This window comes from Vigna unguiculata, chromosome 5 (assembly GCF_004118075.2).
Source record: "Vigna unguiculata cultivar IT97K-499-35 chromosome 5, ASM411807v1, whole genome shotgun sequence".
In the NCBI taxonomy this organism is placed as follows: domain Eukaryota; kingdom Viridiplantae; phylum Streptophyta; class Magnoliopsida; order Fabales; family Fabaceae; genus Vigna; species Vigna unguiculata.
Genome location: NC_040283.1, coordinates 47,182,765 through 47,198,659, shown reverse-complemented (window position 1 = coordinate 47,198,659; position 15,895 = coordinate 47,182,765). Strand labels below are relative to the sequence as shown.

General features: G+C 31.3%; 2 protein-coding genes and 1 non-coding gene across 8 annotated transcripts; all 3 read right to left on the bottom strand.

The window, feature by feature from the left end:
- Nucleotides 1–795: 795 nt before the first annotated feature.
- On the bottom strand, nucleotides 796–3,862 carry LOC114184155 (protein NRT1/ PTR FAMILY 1.1-like). Its single transcript, XM_028071414.1, has 4 exons — nucleotides 3,543–3,862; nucleotides 3,232–3,449; nucleotides 2,068–2,615; nucleotides 796–1,973 (listed from the first exon to the last, which is right to left on the bottom strand). The coding sequence occupies exons 1-4, from the start codon at nucleotides 3,652–3,654 to the stop codon at nucleotides 1,028–1,030; spliced, it is 1,824 nt and encodes a 607-aa protein (XP_027927215.1). The 5' UTR covers nucleotides 3,655–3,862; the 3' UTR covers nucleotides 796–1,027.
- Nucleotides 3,863–9,178: 5,316 nt separating this feature from the next.
- Nucleotides 9,179–11,978, bottom strand: LOC114183597 (transcription factor bHLH68-like). Of its 6 annotated transcripts, none has more exons than XM_028070671.1 (10): nucleotides 11,735–11,978; nucleotides 11,162–11,498; nucleotides 11,003–11,077; nucleotides 10,739–10,804; nucleotides 10,491–10,556; nucleotides 10,264–10,320; nucleotides 10,099–10,143; nucleotides 9,794–9,841; nucleotides 9,548–9,683; nucleotides 9,179–9,258 (listed from the first exon to the last, which is right to left on the bottom strand). In XM_028070671.1, the coding sequence occupies exons 1-9, from the start codon at nucleotides 11,857–11,859 to the stop codon at nucleotides 9,573–9,575; spliced, it is 930 nt and encodes a 309-aa protein (XP_027926472.1). In that variant the 5' UTR covers nucleotides 11,860–11,978; the 3' UTR covers nucleotides 9,179–9,258; nucleotides 9,548–9,572. The 6 variants fall into 6 exon arrangements, with proteins under 6 accessions (XP_027926472.1, XP_027926473.1, XP_027926471.1 ...); XM_028070672.1 differs by having other exon boundaries at nucleotides 9,192–9,448; XM_028070670.1 differs by having other exon boundaries at nucleotides 9,192–9,683.
- A 2,171-nt stretch (nucleotides 11,979–14,149) lies between these two features.
- TRNAS-CGA lies at nucleotides 14,150–14,231 on the bottom strand. Its single transcript has one exon. It is a non-coding gene; the product is annotated as a tRNA-Ser (tRNA).
- Nucleotides 14,232–15,895: the final 1,664 nt, after the last annotated feature.

The following is a 15,895-nucleotide window of genomic DNA, read 5'->3' as shown; positions in this document are numbered from 1 at the left end:
TGATTAATTTAATCAATTTCATATCTTATATTTTTAGCTATGCAGGTGTCAAAAAAGCATCGTGTTAAAAAGTTTATTAGCGTTTTTTTAGCCCTATAATAAGTAAAAAAATAGAAAGTTTAATACAAGACCATAAATCCATTAATTTTTAAATTTTAGATCTAAGTTGGGTTCATTATCTTATTTTTTATTATATTTTTTCTTAAAAAAAATGAGGTGGTTCTAATAACTTTGACTCTTGAAGGTACCACGTGAGACGCGGATTGTAGGAGTTCGTGGTTGACTATGAAGTAATGATATGTTTTAAATTGAGATGCGATTTATTATTTGTAAGTTTATCTTTTTATTTTATTTATGTTTGCAAGAATTAGTCGATAGTGCATATTTAAAAAAGAAAAATTTAAATATATTTTAACTTAATACTAATAATTTGTAAAATATATGAACGTATAGAATATAGTTTGTATCCTAATTTTTATCCATAATAATTTAATTGTATAAAATATTTAATAAACAGGGAATCAAAAATTAAAAAAAAAATAAAAGAATCACTTTATAAATTCGTAATAAACAATAAAAAATTAAACCAAATATCTCATAATCTTTAGATTTAAGTTTCAGTAATATGGACTGTTTTTTTAATAATAAAATGTTGAAATTTAGAATAAAAAATAAGTAATACTCCAAGGTAAAATTTTATATGAAAAATAAAAATAATATTATATTAAACATTTTCATTTATCCCTTACAATTTTTTTTATTACCTCCCAAGTAACAAAATAAAAAGAGTATTAGTTTTGCCCTAAAAGAAAAACTTGGAACTTTGACTTAATTATACATTGATATTAACTCCAATTGCCCAGAACAGAACTTTGTATCCACACTAACTGTATTATGAACAGAGTGTTTATAAGTAAAGTGATCACAAGCACTTGCTACGTAGGAAATCATTGTTCCCTCTCATAAAATTTATGTTCTACAACATTCATATTTGAGAGTGAATCAATAGATAGCAATGATCAAACACTTAATCCTTTGAACCATTTTCTTTACTGTTGTTGAAGTCTTTGTCAACTTCACCTCCATTCCTAAGTTCAGTTGAATCTTCCTCCTCCATTGAGGAACCATTTTCTTCACCTACCTTTTCATCAACGGTAGGTCCATAAGCCCAACTGCATATTAGGTAATACACTATATTAAGAGCACTCAATCCAGAAATAACCCAGTAGTACTTGTCATAACGACCCTTGTTAATGTTGTCTGAAATCCAACCCTGTTTTCCTCCGCTTGAAGTAACGTTTTCTATCACGCTGAACACAAAACTAGATACCAAGTTTCCTGCAGCCATTGCAAGTCCAGAAAGAGAAGTAGCAACACTGGACATACTCTTAGGAAACTCTGTGTAATAAAACTCATTTTGGCCTATTGCATTGAATGCTTCAGCAATGCCACCCAAGATAAGTTGTGGGAAAATCCACATTGCAGACATGTGCAGAGTCGCATGCCCATTATTAAGATACCCTTCTTCGATTGCTCTTTTTCGCCGTGTGGTTTCAACAATTGCTGAAACTACAAGATGGATAAAAGAGAAAAGTAGACCAAGTCCCATTCTTCTCTTTGCAGTTATCCTCACTGGTTTCCCTCTTATCTTTGATGCTACTGGAAGAATGACTCGGTCATACACAGCTATCCATACAAATATTGAAAGCACCAAGATTACACTGAAAGAACCGGGTGGCACTTGAAAGTGTGAGGTGATGTGTCTGTTCAGGGATTTAGCTTGCAGTAACCCAAATGAGCCTCCAATGTTCACTGACATCATGATCCCTGTAGACCACAATGGAATTACTCTGATAATGGCTTTTAGTTCCTCTACTTGATCCACTGTGCAGAGTGTCCATGAATTTGATGCTGAACCATCAGGGGCGATATCTAGTTCCGGATTTTTTATAACGCAAGCTTTGTTCAGAAAACTGGACAGTAAAACAGGAGTTGAAGTTAAGTGTTTGATGATGCACAGGATATGAAAAATATGAAAAATATGAAAAGATGAGAATTTGATGTTACCTTAGTTTATCAGTTGGAACAAGAAGATCTGAGTCCTTCTTGTGGTGGTAAAGTTGAGGGGAGTTCTTAGGTGGTAATGAAAGGTTTCTGTTCTTGTAGGCAACAGTGATGACTTGTGCAAATCCAGTGAACAAGCTGGATTGTACTTTGTTCTTTACGTAAAGTGGAGAGGCAAGGAGGAAGAAAATGGTAGACAAAAGCATGAGTGCTGCTGGAACTCCATAACCCACTTTCCATCCAACATTATCTTGGATGTAAACTATCACAGTGAGTGCAATGATGACAGAAATAGCAGCAAAAGCATAGTACCAGCTGAAGAATGTTTCCAAAATCCTCCTGTTGTTGGGGTTATCCTTTCTGTTAACCTGGTCTGCACCGAATGCCAAGGAGCATGCTAAACCACCATTTCCAATTGATGTGAGTGCAAGGGCCGAGATTAACATTGCCATTTGCCCTCCTGTTGCAGATTTACAGCCTTCCGAATCATGGCTGCAAGGTGGTGGTCGTGCCTGTGGGATCATAGTTGTTAACCACAGCAGTGACATTCCCTGTGGCCAAACAAAAACACTTTTCTGATCACACCACTTCTTAATCAAACAAACAGGGTTCATCACAAGATTGGCAAATTTGTCCTAAAGGTAGTTTAAAAATCGATGTGCAATAGAATCATGGAAAAGTTTACATAAAATATTCTCTTCTGTTATACTTGTATACCTATCTAGCATTCACAAAAACGTGAAACTTTCATGCCACTTTTCACTTGTATTATTCTCTCTTTCTCATGAATGATTGCCGTCATCCAATTGTGAACAACAGAAAAGGGTTATGTTCGAAGAGATTTGAACAGAATCAGAGGGTTTAGGAATCCAATTGACCGTATGGAATCGTATATATATAGTATTATTCTCAATAACTAATTTCATTCCCATCTTAAAATTGACATGCTTTACCTTCTGTTTCAGAAAATGCCCTACACTACACCCCAGTCCAGAAAAAACATATCTTGTGAACATTTCTTTCCGAAAATGGTCACACACTGTCATTATTAAGATCTAGAACCGCTTTCTAATTAATCAGCTAATTCTTTTCTGAAATTGCAGAATTAAAAAGAGCAAGAGAAGAAGCAAACTCCAAAACTGAATGATTGAAGAAGAAAAAGAATACCAGAAAACTGATGGCGGAACCTAACCCAATAGTGAGGAATCGACCCAGATAAGAATCAGCAACGAAAGCACCAACCACAGGGGTGAAATTGCTGGAAGCATGGGACAAGAGAAGTATCTTGGTTGCTTTGGCAAGGTGAAGCTTGTAGGTCCCCATCAAGTACTGTATCATGTTGGGCAAAAGGCCCAAACTTGCCATCCCCGCAAGTGCCTCATTTGCTAGCCATATCAACCAGAGAACCATTGAGTGAAAAAGGAAAACAAAATCCAAGTATTGTAAATCAGAAACTAAGTACACTTTATTGCACCCACCAATGATGAAAGGCAAGGTCACAAAACCACCCTTGCGTCTCTGCGTCTGTGGAATGTGTTGGGTAGACACTTCTTCCCCTTCAAGAGAACCAAGCTCCACTTCCTTCTCCATTCTCCTTAATCGCCACAAGGAAAACACACACACGACACGACCAAGTGACCAACAACTTAACTAATAATGTTTTCATGCATAGCATATATATATGGAGAGTGATGTCAGTGCTTGCGAACTCTGGCTCAATCAGAGATGAATTTGCGTGTTCATACGGCCACTCTCTCCATGCATATCTGGAACCAACTCTCTCTCCGTGTCTCATCATTCTAAGCAACTTACAGTAATATATTTATGTTGCAATTATAGAACCACTGAACATGTTCATCATAGCCGCGACTCACGAGTCAAATGTTGCTTCAATTATTGTAATCACCTTTTCTAATTGCGACAACAATATATAATAAAAAACTAATTCAGGTTGCGTCCTTCAATTGCATCATGTTCACACTTACGGCCAAACTGTTGTTTTTTAATTTTTTCTCTCTGAAATATTTAACGGAGACGGTGCAAATATAGAAAAGCATAACACACTTTAAGTATAAAGGACAAAAGTTGAGGAGTTTAAACTGTTGGGTAAATATTTGAATGAAATATACCTTTACCCTAAACCCATAATATCCGGTTTCATGTGGGAAACGAAGACTCACATTGTCAGAGGTGAGTCCACCATTATCTGCAAAACCAGCACATGCCACTACTGAACAACACAAAAGAAACAAGAAGAATGAATGAAAACAACTATGGAAATGTTTCATGACTAACTTAAGGAATTTTTATGTTCTAATAACTTACTTATTTTAATGCACACATGCATATCGATCGAGTGTGAAATTAGATATTATTAATAAGTAATAATACAATAAATTCTCAAAATAATAAGTTTCATTCATTTAATTTTACATAATCAAAAATAAAATATACACTCACTTATATATTATAAATTTGTATTATTTTGTGTGAAATTTTTAATATAATTTTATTAAAAAAATTTCCATCTTTTGAATATATATATATATATATATATATATATATATATATATATATATATATATATATATATATTCTAAGTATTGTTCTCCATGCATGTTTCATGTTGCAAACATAATGATCTGGATGTGAATAATTATTAATATTTCCTATAATCAATAAGTTTATACTAAATGTTTATTAATCTTTATTTTCACCGGATAAATTATGCTTGTTATATGTGTGAAGTTATAATTTAAAAAATCTGAAAGGTAGAGTAAAAACTCAAATAATTTAGACTCGTATTAATTAAATTCTTAGCGAAATATAGTCAAACGTAATTTTAATGCTTTCAAATTTGATCGATCTAAATTATGTTACATGATTGCATAAATAGTTACTTTTTTAGTCAATTCAATTAATGAAAATATGTTATACAATTTTATGTAAAATTACAAATTGACATTCAATCGTTAAAATTTACACTATTTCTTACTACACTTAATACTTAAAATAAAGTTTACAGATATAAATTTGAAACAAAAGCATGTAATAAAAATAAATTTCCTATAACCGATTTTTTTAGATTTTTTTATTCAAAAGCACCTTAATAATATTAAAATAGTTTATATAATACTGGTAAAAATATTTGGAAAAAAGTATCTCTTTAGCATCTCAATTTTAGATAATTTTAGTTTTGATTTTTAAACAAATATTTTACCCAGCTTAATTCCTAAACTTTTTTTTTATGTTTTTAATTATATTATCAAGGTGATTATTTCGACAACAAACTTAACTTTAGATGTTAATATTTTCGGTAAGATATTTTTAATTTTATTTTTACACAATTTACCTTTGCATTGTGTTCGTTTGAATAGATACACTCTGTGTATGGATTTGGAGTGATAGATTTGTAGATGCAGATCATGTTCTTATGCACTGATTTGTGAGAGAGTGAAGGAACAATCTCTTATACAGTTTTATCATTGTGTCCCTATCATATGCCATCAAATTTGAAGGTATTTGTTTTTGTTTTGTTTTTGCTGTGAGATTCTGGTCATGCAGTAAAGATGCCTGACCAAGAGAGAAGATGCCTGATCAAGAGAGTCACCATTCACACCACATAATTGTTAATACTTTCAATTTCATTGCCATAATTTTTTTTTCTAATAACATTTAATTGCATTGTTATTACAATAAAAGTTGAAAAGAGCTAAACGTAATACTTGATAAAAGAAAAAAGCACTAAAACAATCACTTAAAAATTGAGGAACTAAAATTGGTAAGAGAATAAAATCAATCAATAAACATGTTAAACTAAAAATAAACTTTTGTAAACAGATAAAAAAAAAAACCATAGATACTAAAAAAATTACATATAACATGACAGTTCCTATGACAAAGTTATTATGTAGAGATGAATATATTTGTTGCATCATTATTTAATCTGATCCCTAACTATAAAAAGTACAAGTATTGAAAAATTGAACTAAAAGTGATAAATTTTAGAGATCAAAATGAAAATTATGTGATAGTTGAATAAATCCATGTATTTTATCAAGAATAATAGTTGTATTCAGTCACTAAAAAAACAAAACACAATTAGTGACAGAGACTATTGATTAGTGACACCTTGAAAGAAGACTAGTTATCTAGCATTCACACATAAGGAACGTTCACATTTATATTTTCAAATCCATTTCAAATCACACTTCTTTGCTCTACTGGTTCGTATGAACGCAGATAACTATCGTTTTAATGATCGTGACATGTTAGAATTTTCCTTTTGAACTAACAAAAAAAGTTGACAATAATGGCAATTTTTATACTTTTATAATCAAACACGTGAATAAACCGTAACGTAACAATTGCGACCGAAAAGTTTAATCAGTGGAAAAACTTTCAGAAGCCAAAAGACGTTATTAGTTACATTTAGTAATGGATTTGCTGTCTTTATGACAATTTAGTTTCCCATCCGTTAATTATAATAATTAAGTTTTTTAATGACCGTATTTTCAATAATTCAGACCTTTATTCATATTTGGTGCCGAAAATAATGTTTTTGTGTGATTTTTCTTGTTTCTATGCTTTGTGCATGTGATGTAGTATTATAGGTCCTAACATGATTAATGTGTGTTTGGTTCAAATTAGAATTATCAAAATGTATAACTCAATCTAGTCCGATTTGACTCGATTCATCATGGATTGATCATTTAGTGAGTCAATCCAATCCAACTCATTTATTAGTGAACTAAAAAAATTTAAATCCGATCCAATCCACTATAAGTTGATAAGTTAAACGAGTTGGCTCACGAGTTAAATTAATAAAAAAAATAATATTTTTTTTTTGTCAAAACTTAACAGAAGCTACTATGCTTTGTGCATGTGATGTAGTATTATAGTTCCTAACATGATTAATGGCGTGTTTGGTTCAAATGGATTAATAGCACTGAATGATTCTGTGAATCCAAACACACTTAAATTGGTCCCTTATCCGAAGCTGAATCGAAAAACACTACAAAATTTGTAAAAATAACAATAATAAAGAAATAGCGCATGCTTCTCACGAGGCCCACTTCTCCACCACTTTTATGGGTGTGTCCACACTTCCACAATATATTATTATGCATTAAAAAACAACGTCACAACAGCACATAGAAAATCAATATATTATCTTTTGGCTTTAATTAATATATTCATTTGAAGAGAACTGTAAACAATGATAGTGAATCTCTTTCTAATAAATAGAGAATTTTATGTTTCTGTATAGTCATAAATTAACCCATATAATAAATTCACTGTGATATTCTATTAATTAGCGGTATGGAGCAATTTTATTATACTATATATATCAATATTAAACTCTAGGACCAAACGTACATGATTAGATAAAGGTTCACACGTACACCTTTTAGTCAAAACTTTATAAAATCGGCAAAAGTGACGTCGTTATCTAATTTTGAGTCAATCATTGGACAGATTATGCTGAAAAAAATAGTTGAAAAAGCTGAAAATTGATCTGTTGTAGATCAAGTTACTTAAGAAAATAAATCTAAAAAAAAATACTTTAACTTTACGTTTTATTTTATTTTACTATTTAGAAACGTTATTTTAGGAAAGTATTTTTGTAAAGTTAAATTGTGATAGTTAATAATAGTTAAAATATTTTAGAAACTAATTAGACCTATATTTTACTACTAAACAATAGTTAAATCCATCGTGATGCTTGTTATCGTTTTTTCTTTTCACACTCGATATTCTTAATAGAAGGAGTATATTAATATTAGAGCTGTCAAAACAGGTAATCCGATCCGACCCAGCTTGACCCACCACGAGTTGATGATTTAGTGAGCAAATTCAACCCTGCTCACTTTTTAGCAAACCAAAAAAATTCGAACCCGGCCCGACCCACCACGGGTTGGCAGGTTAAACGGGTTGGCTCACGGGTTCACTGAATTAAAAAATATTTTTTTTTAATTTTTTTTCGGTCAAAACTAAATTATAATTCTAATTAGACTCTAAATAAACTTTAATACAATCCAAATACAAACCAAAATAAAAAAAATTACAAATTATTTATGTGTTCGATAAAAAAACAACCTAACATGACCCAAATGTAAAGCCCAACTTAATAAAATAAAATAAAACACTTGTGTGATCCTTTTATCTATGGGTTAGTGAGCAAGCCCAGCTCACCACGGGTTCAACCCAGATGAGCCGGGTTAAAAATCAACCCGTATTAAAATTTGTAAGAAAATTTCAACCCAACCCGGCCCGAACCCGTGGTGAGCCGGGTTGACTCGCGGATTTCAACCCATTTTGACAGCTCTAATTGACATCAATTAAAATTTGTATAAGGGAATGCAACAATTACTTTAATGAATTAATGTTGTTACTTTAATGAACTAATGTTGTCAAATTGGAATTATATTGTTTTGTTCTTGTACTTTTATAAACATTTGCTTTTATACTTATAGATACTCTTTTATTTTAACATTAATAAAACTAGTGTATAACGGTGACAATTTCTTATTTTCCGAAGGTGATAAAGTGAAAAAACGGGAAAAAGTATGACCACCTTTTTATCTAATATATTTTTAATAAAAATAATAAAAATCATGTTTATAAAAAAATAATAAAATTATTTACTGTTTTAAATTAACTGTTATATCATTTTATGATAATTACAAAATTTCATATTTTTAATATATTGAGATAAATAAATAAAATGACACATAGTCTTATTGTGTGTATGGACACTTCCGAACTCACGCAACGAACTTTCATTCAAACATATAAAGACATTGTGAAAGAGCAGGCCAAGGCCCAAATGAGGCCCATATGCAACTTCCCTTGTGTTGTAGAGATACGAGGCCCATGTGGTTTGGGCTTTTTACTAGAAAAAAGAACATGTAAAATTAAGACATAAGAAGATTAATATAGAGCAATGTATGGGTGAGATGATGTAACATGCATGTCATGATGATGAAAGAGTGAGGTGGGAATAGAAGGGGTGCACTTGAGTATATAGGAAAGTGGTCCAAGATGAATGGAGAGAGTAAGATGATGGGGTCCATGTATGAATCCATCCACATGAATGTCTGCCATAACCTTCTGACAACAACTTGTTCGCTTTTCCAATTACACTCACTAACCAACAAATACAATTCCACAATCACCATTCAAACCTTCTTCCTACAAAACAACAACATTAAATGTCTCAAATGCATCTTCCAAACCCCACAATTACAAATTCTCAACAAATACAATTCTTCAACACCACAAACAAAATTATCCAATCGCTCATTATATACTGAGACTTGAACTACCTCATTTTACTTCTACATGCATGCATGTCTCCATGCAAATTTGTCATAGAAGAAGGCTGAATGTAATTTCAATAATGTGAACAGAAGAATTTCAGTTGGATCTTGATAATGCATGTTTAGAAGAAGCAAAATATTTGAATACCAAATCCTTGTACCTAGATCAGAGTGAGTACATGATGTTTAAAATCCTCTTCCGTGCCACTCATTTTGGGTCACAACATGTTGGGTACAAGACACCGGCACCAAGCATAACCCTCTACTCTTCAACTCCTTTGCTTTATCTTCTGCTTCCTGCGCATAATAATCAAATACCAAATTATTCATATTCAGATTAACCATGCAAACTTTCTCACTTCATTGCTACATTCATAACAATACTAAACTTGTTCTTTTATACGTACCTGGTTTGTACCTCCTTTTCTTTTCAGGCCATTATTCTCTTTCAACAGCTACATGGGAATAGAAAAGAGGGAAAAAGGTAAAAATAAAAAGTGTCAATTACTAATTTCACTTCTCTCTCAAGTCTGAATCTTTTTTGACTTCAGCCTTATCTCATGCGTTAAAGGATGTTTATGAAAAGCTGAGAAATCTCCATGTTTCAACTTTCAATGCCTTCGAATTCTTTTCGCTGATTAAATATTTCAATAATTGCAAATAAGGGCTGCTAATTTGTTTATAATGAAGTGATGGATCCAATAAAGCATACCAGACCCGGATCCTCTGGAAAAACACAGGTTCTTTCTCCATCAACCTGTTGTTTGAAAAAAGAAACATTCTCTTCAATTATATATTCTAGTACATATAAATATAGGTAATTTTTTTTTGTCCTTCTAAAACTAGTGTGTCAAGTCTTTGGGAAATGGGTGCTTACAGACTGTTGATTCGTCGTGTTTTTTGATGCATCGTCCAAGTAAGGAGAACTTAGTGCCTGAATCCAAGGATGGGAAAAAGGAATAAAATTTTATATCGGCCATAACTCGTAAGAGTGTTTTTGGAGAAAGCATTCTCAATATTGGTAAAACTTTAAGTGCATGCTTTCACCCACTCTGAAAAACTTACATTAATTAGTATACATAATATATGTGCGAGAAACATCACCTCAATTTGACCCTGCAGAAACCTTATATATCCAATGGCTTCCAACAAGACAGAAGCTGTGTCAGTCTGCAAAAGTGAAGCACATCACAAACGAAATGTAAGTTTTGGATCATGGGAGGATTGAAAAGAATGTTCATGGGGATTTCTTAAACAAAACACTTGCGATAATGGTTTCTCTTGGTTTTGTATGGTTTGTGTACAATAACAATAATAATAACTGAACAGTTATAGTTGAGTTCATTAGTTACCTTTCCAAACGGGGAAACTAGTTGGTGAAGTGTTGTTATTCTATCACTTAGCTTCTCCTTCCGAACCTGATTAAGATTCATACATGAAAATCATTACATGAATGTATGGTTTTATCTCTTCCAACAATTATTTGGCTGAAAAAGAATATTAATCTTGAATACAGACAACCAAGAAAGACAACAATAACAAAACGCTCAAGATATGTCGCTCACTCACCACGCTGGAGAAAGATATAAAGAAAAAAATGAAGAGAAAAGAGTCACCTTGAGAGGTGCTTGACTCGAAGATGACTGAACCCTAGCTTTCTTACAAACACTAAGTGTTGCTGTGCTATTACACTTTGAGCATAAGAAAGAGAAGGAATTAAATTTGGACAAGAGAAAATAACAAGAATCTACGGCAAGATCTTTAGTTTTTGTTACCTCGGATATTTGGTCTTGTAGAAGATTTTTTCTGTGATCTGAGTTATTATAAGTGAAATCCAATATATTGTTATTACCACTGATGGTGGTAGTGACAGAAGAAGAGCCGGGAGAAGAAACAGGCACCATGTGTGACCAAGATGAGTCAGCGGGCTGAAATTCTTGACGCCCATGTTCGTACAAAGTGCCCCTTTGAGAATTTTCTTGCTTTGTTTCATCAAAGTTATTAGAAACTCCATAAGAAGCAGTGTTAAGAATTTGGACATCCCAGCTTCCCAACGTTTTCGGCTGAAAATCGATGAAACCAAGTTTCTCTTCTTCTCCGGATAATCCAGTGCTGCAAAACAAACAGAAACAGCAAATCTTTGTCTCAGATACGTCATGTGAAAAGAATTTATCTTTGCACTTTGCACCAATTCCAGAAATGCGTGTAGTTCTTTGATCATCCCGTAGTTAAAGAATGTAAAGAAATACTTTTGTAGCATTTACGAGACACGACAACAACGTTGGTATAGAACATAGATGACAGCGCCATGACAGACAGAGAAAAGAAATGAAGAAATTTTGACTTACGAAAGAGGAGGGTCTGGATTTTGGGTGAAAAGATTAAAAGAAAATGAAGAAGGTGGAAGAAGATATTGGGGAGGGATGAAAGATGGTGGATGCATGCTCCACCAGTTAGGAAACCCTGTCATCATTTGCTACCTGTTCTGGATGACTTTGATGCGATAATTTTCAAGTAATATTATCGTAAGAAATCAAATTTTCAGTCTCCTTTTTCTTTTTTGCCTTCTACTTTTCCACTTTCACCTTTGAAAGTTTTTGATACTGGCGGTTGAAGAAACTTATAATGACTCGTATTATTTTTATTTTTTTTAAATGTAAACATATAAGTATGATAATGAGTTTTCCCTAGTATTGTAATAAAAAAGTTTGATTATATTGAATCAAATATTGTAAACATTTTCAATTTAATTGTATTTACGATGTGGTTATTTACTTTTTTTAATCTCATATAAAATGGGGGCATTTGCTTTAAATTCTATGTGAGAGTCATCTTTTATTATTTATCTTCAATCTTATTCCACATATAACATTTTTTTATGTGTTTTGTCTATTAGTTTTTATCTCTTGTCTTTTCACTTCTCACTTTACTAATAACAATCCAAAATTACAACACACATTAAAGTTAACACCAAAGTTTCTTTAAAAAGAATACTTACAATTCGATATTGGATCTTCATATTTTTCTTTTATCGGCAAAATATATTTTATATCTGTAATAAAATATATTAATGCTTTAGTTATTTTTTACGTGAGTACCTTTTATAATGTAAATTTAAAATATTTTTTAAAGTCAAATAGAAAAACAATATCATCTACATATTAAACAGGAAAATATTATTATATATAACAAATTTCAGTCTACATTGTTTTTTATGATAGTAATAATAATAATGAGAATGTGACTTTATTTTTTGCACCAATAATTCAGTTTAAGAAACAAAAATATATAGAAATGTAGTGGCTGAATAAAAAAAGAAGAGCAAAGTAGAGAGTGATAGGAAATGACATGAGATTCAAATCACTAACACAGCTTTTGCAATATAGAAAATGACGTAATTAACTTAAACTCACATAATTGGCCATTATTCTTTATATACATCATTGGTTCAAACTGATTCTACGTTTATGCCACAAAAGACAAGCGCTCAAATAACCATTAAAATTGCTGTCATTATCAAATAATTTGTTAGTTTACAATTAATCCTTATGTCATGATTTTGATTAAATAATATTAAATTATACTTTGTGAGTCCCTCAAAAAATTAACGAAAAAAAATTCGTTCTAATTGTAGAGAAACTTAACAAATTCACATTTTTTGTTTTTATATTTTCACTTGACTAAATTTCAAATAAGATTATTTATTCAGTTTAATTTTAAAATGGAATAAAACAATGAAAAATGTGTAATATATACTAGTAAATAATGGCAAAAACATAAAATTGAAAAAAAAATACTCAACTAAAATACATAAAATTAGGTAAATTAATTATCATGATTTTTTTTCTAAAATGTTTTAATGAAGGTACAACCAATTTTACTTGAAGTTAGTGGTTTCTTTATTTATAATAAAATTTGGCCTTTCTTTGTACGTATATATTTTGCAGTAAACCATCAAATATGTCATTGGCTACAATATAACAATTATATATATATATATATATATATATATATATATATATATATATATATATTACAATGTTAAGTTTAGAGAGAGGGTTTCATTGGAATGATACAATGGGTTTATGAGTCTTTATCCTTATATAGTACTTTACTTTTTTATTTCTAACCAATATGAAACTTCGACTCACACTTAAATTTCTAATCTACAATATGAAAGATACGAAAATTTTGTAATATAGTAGTCTCTTAATAAAACTCATACATATAAGAAGTAATCAATCATTCCAATAAATTTTTCATCTGACAATATTGATTATTTATGAACTAAAATAAGCAAAAGAAGTTTGGTTAAAAAGTAAGTAATAGAATAAATAGAGTTAGAAGAATTTGATGTATAAAAATAAGAAGATAATAAAAGAAAGGTCGGAAAGGAATGTGTTAGGAAAGAAAATATTCGATTTGATATATAATAGTGTATAGTTTGAGTGAGCACTGACCCAGAAATCAGAGTGTTTGCAGAATGATCCAAAAGCAGGTAAAGAATGCAGAAGATGCATCAAACACAAAATTACAATTCCCAAACGCCAAGGCCAAGTTTTACATCGATACCACCACGTGCTCTTTCTACTAACTTTTTCGTTCATTCATGTGTTTACGCTCTTATTTCTACCTCACAAATAACATCATAACAAACATTCTATAAATAAAATAAAATTTTATCGATTTTAAGCACATGCACACAGCGAATCTATCAAAAAATGTAAATTCTTCATCAAAAGCTAAAAATTAAAAAAAAAAATCGTCGACAGCAGGATTCGAACCTGCGCAGGCAAAGCCCAACAGATTTCGAGTCTGTCTCCTTAACCACTCGGACATATCGACGTTTTTGTTAAATTAAAACAATAAGTTTTATTTATTACTTAACTAAAAATCAGTTTACACAGATTTCCAAACTTTATTGCTTTACACAGATCACTTCAGCTCGAGAGGCCCACTTGTGGTCTATTTAAAGCCCAAGCCCATACAATAGAATAGCACCTGCCTAATTGTCGCAACGATCAGTAGTCTTCATTTTGAAATTTAGGTCATCTAAAACGAGGAGATTATAATGGAAAAGGAAAAAAATATTGTATTTATCGTTAATTTATGACGATTAATAATAAGATACTTTAATTCAAATAAATGACAAAATAGTTTGGGCTTGTTTCTATGATTATTTGTGTCGTCAAAAACGTAGTTGTTTTTCCTCCTTTTTCATTCTTTTTACTCTATAATTGACTGAAGTTACATTATGCACGTTAACTTAAATTATTATTGGATATTTATTTAAACACAATAGTATTATTTTGCAAGAGTATTTCCTAATTGCCTCAATTAGTTACACTAATGGTAATAATGGCTGGGGATTATGACATTTTAAGCACGTTTTCATGCTTAGGAACAAGTCACACCTTTCATCGCTAACTAAGCTATGGCTACAACTACATTACCACCTTTAAAGATGGGGAGCATTTTTCTTTTCACACTTCTAATTTTCTCAACAATATAACAATTATTTCATATAAATTTTAAATGAATTATTATAAAAATCCATAATATTACTGTGCATATCAATGATTAAATAATACAATAAAAAATATTTTAAAAATATAAAATACGTATAATACTTAAAAAATAGAATAAACAAAAACTATAAAGAAAGAAACAGGAGATTGATACGCATGTTGTTCGGATTGACAATTGGTGACTGGCAGTATGAAAAAGATAATGCATTCACCAATTCTGAAATGCTCTCATCAACATCATTGCAACTTTTGAAAGTCTTTTCATCTCAGAAAGATTCCAAACATGTAACTTCCACTCAGAAATTGGGTTGTCACTGTAAATATACTCTGTCCTTACTTCTCAGAACCCTGTTTTCTTCATCGTTTTTTTTTTTCTGAAGTGCGGTTGGTTGGTATACAGAAAGAGACTACTGATACTTATCTCTTGTTCAATGCATAAAAGTGACCCATATATCTATCTGGGGCACACAACTAATGGTCAGATTCTCTGCACCAAAAGAAACGGATTAGACTGAAAAAATATGTGAAAAGTGATCCTCAGATATATGATAGCAGTGAAAACTTACGTGTTTTTCGTTGTTCTAGTTTCGTTCTAATGTCATGTAACAGCACAGTTTTTACATTGTGGTTGTGGAAAACATTGAACAAAATTTGGTTAATAACGGGTTAAGTGAGAGAGATGAATACATGTACAAAAAAGTACTATATTTCGTGCATATCATGTAATGGAAAGATCTGAAAACATGAATGGCATGGGTCATTTTCATTTGTACATTGTTGAAGTTGGAGGTTGTAGCTTTAGGCAATTCCCTTAGGACCCTCACACTTGACACTGCAACGTGCGCTTGTTACATCACACAGTAATTGGTTTCGTGTCGGTTCTTCATCATCTGCCATCACCTCCAACAGTTAAAACGTCACTGCAGCATTGGAATTTATATCATGCGTAACAATTTAAAACCATGTCACTAACTGCAGAAA